Source organism: Nerophis ophidion, linkage group LG26 (assembly GCF_033978795.1).
Source record: "Nerophis ophidion isolate RoL-2023_Sa linkage group LG26, RoL_Noph_v1.0, whole genome shotgun sequence".
Taxonomy (NCBI): Eukaryota; Metazoa; Chordata; class Actinopteri; order Syngnathiformes; family Syngnathidae; genus Nerophis; species Nerophis ophidion.
The window spans coordinates 24,406,371-24,415,886 of NC_084636.1; the positions used below are offsets into that span (position 1 = coordinate 24,406,371).

General features: G+C 38.2%; 1 protein-coding gene across 1 annotated transcript in view; it reads right to left on the reverse strand.

Moving 5' to 3' along the window:
• The window catches only part of LOC133543300 (unconventional myosin-Vb-like), a 54,609-nt gene extending 46,081 nt beyond the window's left edge, over window positions 1-8,528 (reverse strand). The window contains exons 1-6 of the mRNA XM_061887785.1: window positions 8,517-8,528; window positions 8,073-8,183; window positions 7,772-7,940; window positions 1,695-1,839; window positions 1,464-1,620; window positions 1,249-1,392 (exon numbers count right to left, since the gene is read on the reverse strand). Coding sequence (XP_061743769.1) covers window positions 1,249-1,392; window positions 1,464-1,620; window positions 1,695-1,839; window positions 7,772-7,940; window positions 8,073-8,183; window positions 8,517-8,528 — 738 coding nt within the window. The remainder of the gene's footprint in view (window positions 1-1,248; window positions 1,393-1,463; window positions 1,621-1,694; window positions 1,840-7,771; window positions 7,941-8,072; window positions 8,184-8,516) is intronic.
• Window positions 8,529-9,516: the final 988 nt, after the last annotated feature.

The window sequence follows — 9,516 nt, forward strand, 5'->3', positions numbered from 1 at the left end:
CCGGTAAGAGGAGACTTATTACCACAATATTCTCACAGAAAACTGCCGGTTGACATGTAGTCGGGATCCATGTTCGCTTGACCGCTCTGATCCATAGTAAAGCTTCATCTTCGGGAATTTTAAACAAGGAAACACCGGCCGTGTTTGTGTGTCTAAAGGCTAAAAGCTTCCCACCTCCATCTTTATACTTTGACTTCTCCATTATTAATTGAACAAATTGCAAATGATTCAGCAACACAGATGTCCAGAATACTGTGTAATTATGAGATTAAAGCAGACTACTTATAGTTTGGATCGGGCTGGAAAAAAATGTCCACTACAACTGGTGACATCAAATGCACGCGTCATCATACACGTCATTATATCGATACTTTGCGAGAAATACAAAATTTCAATTTAGTAAACTTAAAAGGCCGTATTGGCATGTGTTGCAATGTTAATATTTCATCATTGATATATAAACTATCAGACTGCGTGGTCGGTAGTAGTGGGTTTCAGTAGGCCTTTAAGAGCTTTGTCACCAATAAAGCGCTTGAGTTGAGGTACTACTGTAGTTGTTTAGGGCAGCATGTAATTTTGTCATTTGGAGGGCACAAATTTTGCCCAGCAACAACCAAAAACCTGACACTTGGACAGCGGCCTTTAACCTCTAAATTGAGCCTGCTCATTGACCTTGTGGTTAGAGTGTCCACCCTGAGATCGGTAGGTCTCTGAGTTAAACAAAAGACTATAAAAAAAATAGGACCTAATACCTCAGCATCAAGGGTTAGAATTGGGGTCACCAAAGTGATACCGAACGCGGCTACCGCTACCGCTGCTGCTCACTGCTCCCCTCACCTCCCAGGGGGTGAAACAAGGGGATGGGTCAAATGCCAAGGGTAATTTCACCCTCTGCATCAGTGGTACTTTAACTTTAAAATGACAAACATGAGATCACAAATGATATGAATCCTTATAAGCCTACTTGCTACTTAACTTTTGCACAAAATTCAACTGTAATTTTGGGTTTCAATAGCTAATTTAAATAAAAATACAGGAACTACATTAATTTTTCAAATCTAAATTCTGTCAATTAACAGCTTAAAAATTAAATAAAAAGGCAAAACAAAGCCTGGTGCTACTACATGACTGGCTGATCTGAAAATGCCAGCCAATGAGAGTACAACAAGTCATAGCAAGAGGAGTAATACATTCTGAGTGGATAAATACTTTTTAAATATTTTTTTGTATAACTGGTTTTAATGTTACCTGAAAGACCACCCTGGACTTCTCTAGCAGGTATGTGCTCATGTTGGCTCCGATGATGTCTCCTTTCCTGCCGAAACTGATCTGGATGTACTTCCCAAAGCGACTGCTGTTGTCGTTCCTTGTCGTTTTGGCGTTCCCAATGGCCTGCCCACAAAAATAAGCTGAATAAGCACAGCCTTCATGATGACAGGTGTTCCTCTTCAAATGTGCATTACCTCCATGATAGGGTTTGAGGCCAGCACCTTTTCCTCTACGCTGGTCTGCTGAGCAGCGCCGCCCACCACGGCGAAGAATCTCATGGTGAATTTGGCCGATACCGTTTTCCCTGAGCCAGACTCACCGCTGATGATGATGGACTGGTTTTTCTCCTCCCTGTGCACACAAGTAAAAGAAGGGACGCTCAAAACAACCAAACCGTGAGAGAGAAAGAGGCGGTGACTTCTGACCTCATCATGGTGCGATAGGCGTTTTCAGCCACAGAGAAGATGTGAGGCTCCATGTCAGCCATGTCCTGACCGCTGTAAGCATCAATCACCTCCTCGCCGTAGATGGGCAGCTGATCGTAGGGATTGATGGCCACCAGGACGATACCTAGCAATTATTCATTCTGTGTTTAGTCACAACGCTGTCAAAAAAAAGGATTGGGTTATTAAAATACATATTTTTTGTTTAATTTACAAATAGCTTCACTGTCTTGAATGAGCTGAATTAATTAATGTTGGATTTTTTTGATGTTGTTTTAAATCGGTCGAGAAATGTAAAGTAGTAGCTGTTTTTATTTGAGAAATAGTATAACAGAATTCCTGAAATTTCGTAAAAACCGTAAAATTTAAAAGGTTTGAAAAAACAATTAGTTTTTTTTGTCGTCACTAAGAGGAATAGTTTAATGGTGGTATGGTTGACAAATGCAGAAGGAGTTGTCAAAAGGAAAAAGGGTAGAAACAGAGTTTGGAAAACTGAGAATTGTGTTAAATTCTGAAAAATGTTTTGAACTTGGAAAAACAGTTTGAATTTCCAGGATTTATAGACTGTGTTGAAGGTGGAATGGTTTGAATGGGTTAAAAATGTGAAAATCTTGAAAGATTGTAAATGTGAAAATCGTGGAAGTTTGTAAAATGGCCTAACATTTTGAAGTTGGAAGAGTATGAATCAAATGAAAAATGTGGAAGGTGGGGAGTGTGCGCCAAAATATGGAGAAGAAGAATACTAATAATAAACAGAAGATGTTTTTGTTTAGAATAACATGGGTGTGGAAGCTAAAAATAAATAGAATAGTAATAATAAACAAACCTAAAAAAAACATTTTAAATAAATTATGAAAAATAAATCATAATTCCGACAAACTATGCACCAAAAACATAACTTCATATCTAGTACCGTAATTTCCCGACCAGATCATATGAGGCGCACTGCCGATGAATGGTCTATTTTCTATCTTTTTTCATATATAAGGCGCACTGGATTATGGGGCGCAATAAAGGAGTAATATATATATTTTTTCTAAATTAAAAACACTTCCTTGTGGTCTACATAACACATAATGGTAGTTCTTTGGTCAAAATGTTGCAGCGTCTTCTCCCCATCATCTAGTGCAATAACAACACCGGAAATGTGTCCCGTCAAAAACCGTCCGACCGGAATTGTCTAATAACTAAAGTTCCTTGGGTGAATAATGTAAACTCACGACACCTTTATGTTTTAGCACTTACATGGCGAGTTTACAGACAGATATAAGTAAGAACTTTACACTACTTTATATTAGAATTGGCAACATCGGAGGATGAATGTCCCATAACAAGAAGATGGAGAAAAAGAAGAAGCTTATGACTACTGGGTCAGCACGGACTACAAAGGTGTGCAATTTTTCAGGACTTATGCAGATCCCAAATAAGAGATCAGCAGGTACCAGAAGGTAAGAAAAGATGCTTTTGCATAATATCGCAAAACAAAATGCCAGATGATATGTCTTACCTTATACACACAGCATAATAATATTTGTATGTTGAACCAGAGTACAATCCATCAAGCGGTGCAACTTCATAGCGTACCAAAGTCGTAGTAAAACATTTTGATACATTTGAGGGCTGTGTGTAATGTTCTATATTTTCAATGGAACATGTAAAATGTTGGTGTTGTTTACTTGAGTCACATTGCAATAGCTCATGTGTGTGATTGCCATCATATTGCAGTCTACACGTATCTCTTAAGTTTGACTGCCATCTACTCGTCACACTTATCATTTCACCATACACCAAATAAAATAGTTTTGAAGTTGGTAAACAAAATCAGAATTATTTCATACATTAGGTGCACCGCGTTATAAGGCGCACAGTCGAGTTTTGAGAAAAAAATTTTTATTTTAAGTGTGTCTTATAGTCCAGAAAATACGGTACTTAGCATTTCATGTTCTTGCATTTTAGCTCACCTATTAGCAGTGAGATTCTGACTGTATGCCTGCATTTTTCTTTATGTTCACACTGTCTACTGTACTTATGTTGACATAAGTTTTGGGGCACGTGGTCATGGTGATGTATACAGAAAGTGAAGGTGCAAGAAAACTTGGTTATCACTCATCAGCAAAGACTTTCTACCACATGTTGGAGTATGTCAGTGACCAATCACTGACTTATATCATACTAATTTACATCAGGCCTGGGCAATTATTTTGACTCGGGGGGCCAAATTTAGAGAGAAAAATGTGCCTGGGGGCCAGTATATATATATATCTATATATATACAGTATAAATACTGTACTTGGGTCCTTTTTTTAAGAACACTCATTCAAAACCTCGCAATAATGTCTGATGGAATGCTGAAAACTTTATAACAGACCGCCTTCAAAAACGGAATTCATTTTTAATTTCTTTTACTGAATGAAACACCCAGAATTAGGGCTGGGCGACATGGCCTTTTTTAAAAATCTCGATATTTTTAGGTCATATCGCGATACACGATATCTATCTCGATATTTTGCCTTAGCCTTGAATGAACACTTGATACATATAATCCGAGCAGTATGATGATTCTTGTTCATACTGCATTAATATATGTTCATTTTAAACTTTCATGCAGAGAAGGAAATCACAACTAAGTCAATTGACCAAAACTGTATTTATTAAACAGTTATTAGCAGGTGACTTTTCAAATGATGCTACATATTAGCAGTAATGCTACTTTTGGTAGCAACGCTTGTGCCCCACACGTGACAAATTAAAGTTGTCTATTCGACATGTTCCCACTTGAAGCCAAACCACCGCTAGACGATGGACCCTGTGCTGTTTTTCTTGGGAATGAATTCTTCCTTCATTTGTTAGCAGAATCGCACCTTCTTTCTTCGTATTACCACTCGCACGGCTTCGCTAGCATCACTGCTAACGTTACCTAGTCTGCTACCTCTCTGCTGGGCGAGGGCGTATACGTAAGTGACGTATGACGTGACAGTATTTGACGTGTGTAAGAAGGTGCGCTTACACTCTGTGAGAAGGAGACACAAGAAGGAGTGGGAAGAGCCTGTATTGTAATGCCCGCAGCTAAAAGTAACTGCGTGAGAACGTATACTTGAGTATAACGATAGTCATTTTCTATATTGCACAGAGACAAACCCACGATATATCGCGTGTATCGCCTACCCGTACCCAAAATGTACATAAAAATAAAGAATGTGGGATTTACAATATTAAGTATGAACGATAAAACACTGAATATTGACAACTTATGAACATCACACACGTCATATTTTACAATCACGCGAAACGCAAAAAGATGAAATATGAAACACGAAGGTTTAATGTATCTAATATATCACTAAGCTTTAGAACTTTGTTGTAAAATTCTTCTTCCGCGTCTGTCCTCTGACACCCAGGCTGGCCGCTCTGGAAACACACCCCACTCACACTGCTTGGTGCCTCGTCTGAGCTGGTGTAAATTAAATTACCATAGTAATTAGTAGGGGTGTGGGAAAAAAATCGATTCGAATACAAATCGAATTGTTTACGTTGTGCGATTCAGAATCGATTCTCATTTTTAAAAAAATGTTGTTTTTTTTAATTTAAAAAAAATATATATATATATTTTCTTTTTGTTTTAATCAATCCAACAAACCACTACACAGCAATACCATAACTATGCAATCCAATTCCAAAACCAAACCTGACCCAGCAACACTCAGAACTGCAATAAACAGAGCAATTAAGAGAAGACACAAACACGACACAGAACAAACCAAAAGTAAAGAAACAAAAATGAATATTATCAACAACAGTATCAATATTAATTATAATTTCAGCATAGCAGTGATTAAAAATCCCTCATTGACATTATCGTTAGACATTTATAAAAATAATAAAAAAGAACAATAGTGTCACAGTGGCTTACACTTGCATCGCATCTCATAAACTTGACAACACACTGTGTCCAATGTTTTCACAAAGATAAAATAAGTCATATTTTTGGTTTGTTTATTAGTTAAAACAAATTTACATTATTGCAATCAGTTGATAAAACATTGGCCTTTACAATTATAAAAGCTTTTTTTTTTTAAATCTACTACTCTGCTAGCATGTCAGCAGACTGGGGTAGATCCTGCTGAAATCCTATGTATTGAATGAATACAGAATCCTTTTGAATTGGAAAAATATTGTTTTTGAATCGAGAATCGAATCGAAAAAAATTGATATATTATCGAATCGTGACCCCAGGAATCGATATTGAATCGAATCGTGGGACACCCAAAGATTCACAGCCCTAGTAACTAGTATACCAGGGGTCGGGAACCTTTTTGGCTGAGAGAGCCATGAAAGCCAAATTTTTTAAAGTGTATTAACGTGAGAGCCGTATCATATGTTTTAACACTGAATACAACTAAATGCATGCATTTTTTAAGTAAGACCTATATTTTTATAGTATAAGTCTTATATTTTATATCATTTTTATTCTGAAGCTAACCAATAATAAATAAAATACTTATTTCGCAACACTAAATTGGCCCTAGTGTGTGAATGTGAGTGTGAATGTCGTCTGTCTATCTGTGTTGGCCCTGGGATGAGGTGGTGACTTGTCCAGGGTGTAAAACGCCTTCCGCCCAAATGCAGCTGAGATAGGCTCCAGCAACCCCCGTGACCCCAAAAGGGACAAGCGGTAGAGAATAGATGGATGGACTTCTTACCATTGATGTGACTTATTGAACAGGTGCGGTTGAAAACGGATGGATGGATTAAAATGCATAAGAATGTTTTATATGTTGAACGTTATTTTTAACACCGATTACCAGCAGAATTATTCATTACTAATCGTGTTAAGCAATGTCAGCTCAGATGTATCTGAGAGCCAAATGCAGTCATCAAAAGAGCCACATCTGGCTCTAGAGCCATAGGTTCCCTACCCCTGTAGTATACCATGCAAAAGCGCAGATTCCAACCATTGTAATATTTCGTATAGTTCAAGACTTACGGTCATTTGAAAACATCACTGCACATCATAATGGGAGCTACAGTTTCCATCTTAAAGATCTAAAAAAAAAATATTTGGGAATGTCCGGCAGGCCAGATTGAAAAGCTTAACGGGGCTTCATTTACCCAGGTGTGATCTATACACTACATCAGGGGCGCTCACACTTTTTCTGCAGGTGAGCTACTTTTCAATTGACCAAGTCGAGGAGATCTACCTCATTCCTATTTATAATTTATATTTATTTATTTATGAAAGAGACATTTTTGTTAACAGGTTAATGGTGTTTAATGATAATACAAGCATGTGTAACACACATAGATTCCTTTCTTTCATGAAGACAAGAATATAAATTGGTGTATTTGATTCTGATGACTTGCATTGATTGGAATTAGACAGTGGTGCTGATAACGTCCGCATTTTCAAATGGAGGAAAAAAAAAAGTCCTCCTTTCTGTCCAATACCACATGAAAGTGGTTGGATTTGGCATCTCATTTGTCCAACTTGCATACTCGTTTTTAAACACTTTGTTATGAGAGTAGCATATGTGTGTGGCCCTTTAATGTCTGGCAGCAGGTGAGTGACGTCAGTGAGTGTGCGGGTGGGCAAGCAAGTGAGAAAGCGGTCGCTGAAGGCGGGGGAGAAATACATTGGCATCAAACTCCGTAGCTTGCTAGCTTGTGCACGCTAGCTTTCTGAGACTCTTATTTTGTTAGCACAGGCAGGATGAAACAGGTCTTTTATGGTGGAGACAGAAACTGTGCAGTTGGTCTTTAGAGTTTTGACAGTAGGTACGGAGTCTCTAGAAATAAAATGTGTTTCTCTGCGTCCGCCCTGTTAGTGATTGTTTTCTTAAATATGAGCTCGCAGCAGCCAGCGTCATCTCACAAGATCCTCGGGTGCCGAGAATGTCAAACAACTGACGAAAGTGAAGTCTTGGTATGATTGATGATTGCTCATTTTTATGTATATTTTTTAATGCCTGGCTTGAGATCGACTGACACACCCTCCGAGATCGAGCAGTCGATCGCGATCGACGTAATGGGCACCCCTGCACTACATGCTCTTTTGTGCTTACCACAATACGTGTAGATGCTGTTGTAGTCCACGAAGCGAACGCGCAAGTTGTGCAGGATGGCGGGCTCGTGGAGGAAGCTGAGCGCCGTCAGGTCACTCTCGCCCTCAGATATGTCAGGGTTGGCAAGCGGGGGAAGGTCAGAGGGCGCCGCCACTGGGTAACGTACCTCCTAAAAATGGAGAGGACACAACATCAAAGAGGTATTTTCTATTTTATTTATTGTATTGTACTAAACTGTGAAGCATTTCTGAGAGTTTGGTGTGAGCGACCAGTCATGACTTTTGGGTAATGTGCATCTCACCTCCCCGCCAGGAAGCTGCAGCAGTACATGTTTCTCATCACACGTGTAGTCCTGGAGAAGCTGGGCTGGCACCCACACGGCATCTGGGTCAGGAATCCACACGCTGGCTCCCTGGTAAGGGAAGTATACTTTATTTGGTGTTTTTTTTTATGAGTTACTGACACAGCTTCATGGCTTCGCCTTGACCAGGTATTTGTCATTCATCAGCATAAAGACCTCTTAAATGTTGTTAAAAATTAACACTGGTCATCCCTAAACTTTAAATGCCTACGTGGATTAGCTATTACGCACCAGTATGTGGATGAATGAAGTACTGAGACTAGAGTACGTTGCAGTTAGTAAATTTATGAAGCAATAATCTTTAATTATGAAACATTTGTGGTAAAACGAGAATTAAGAAAAAAACATTTTTTGAGGGTACTAAATCAACGGAAGTAGGCACACCTGACACGTCATTGCCACAATTAACAATGAGGCTGTTTGTATTGTTTGATGTTGTGTCCAAAAATAATTCTACAAAAACTCATAAGCAAGTTAAAATTTCGCATTTTGTAACCCACTGTGGGTGAAAATTACGTGACGATCAAAAGAAAATATTTTTTGGGTTGTTTACAATATCGTGCTTCTGTCGCCGTACTGAGGAGTTTTCCCACAACAAATATCCTGGACTAATTGCTTTTTAAAAGAAACTATTGACTTAAAAGTTAACATGGAAGCGAGTTTTTAAAAAAAATACATTAAATTTTACTTCAAATTTAAATGAAGTACCACTGAGCTGTGTTACAAAATTACCTTTTAAACGTGATCCAATCGAGTGTCAACAGAGGCGAGGACCACAGCTCGCTATTAGCATAATTGATATCGCGACCGTAGCATGCAAATTAGGACAAATGCATTCTGGGACTTGTAGTACCAATTTTATTTCAAGCTAACTAGGCAATTTTAAATACATATAAAAAAATAGCAAAATATAAAATAAATATTTTTCCGAATAAAATAAATATTCAATACAAATACAATTTCACTAGTAACTAATTACCAAAAAAGGCAACATGGTAGGGGAAAAAATAATTTAAAAAAACAATCACATTTGATCAAGCCACACAATGCAATGTTCTGAATCGTGTCCGAGCAAACAAATATTTAAACATTAAAAAAAAAAACAAGCCTTACCTTGGTGTATAACTGTAGTGTTGCCATCTTAACTACTTTAAGGCGTAAGAGATGTACAAAACATATTAAGAGTAGACACGAAAAGCAGAGATCCTCCACTATTCAGGAAAACGTCCCCAGTGGTTGCGTGTGCACTTTGTCCACAGTTAACACTTGAAAGACAGCTGTCAGGTTAACTGTTAATCTGCAAAGGTTGAATGTTACGTCATCATCTAGCAAGTGGCAAATCTGACCAGGGACTTTCAGTATGAATATGTACTGCATGTATCAA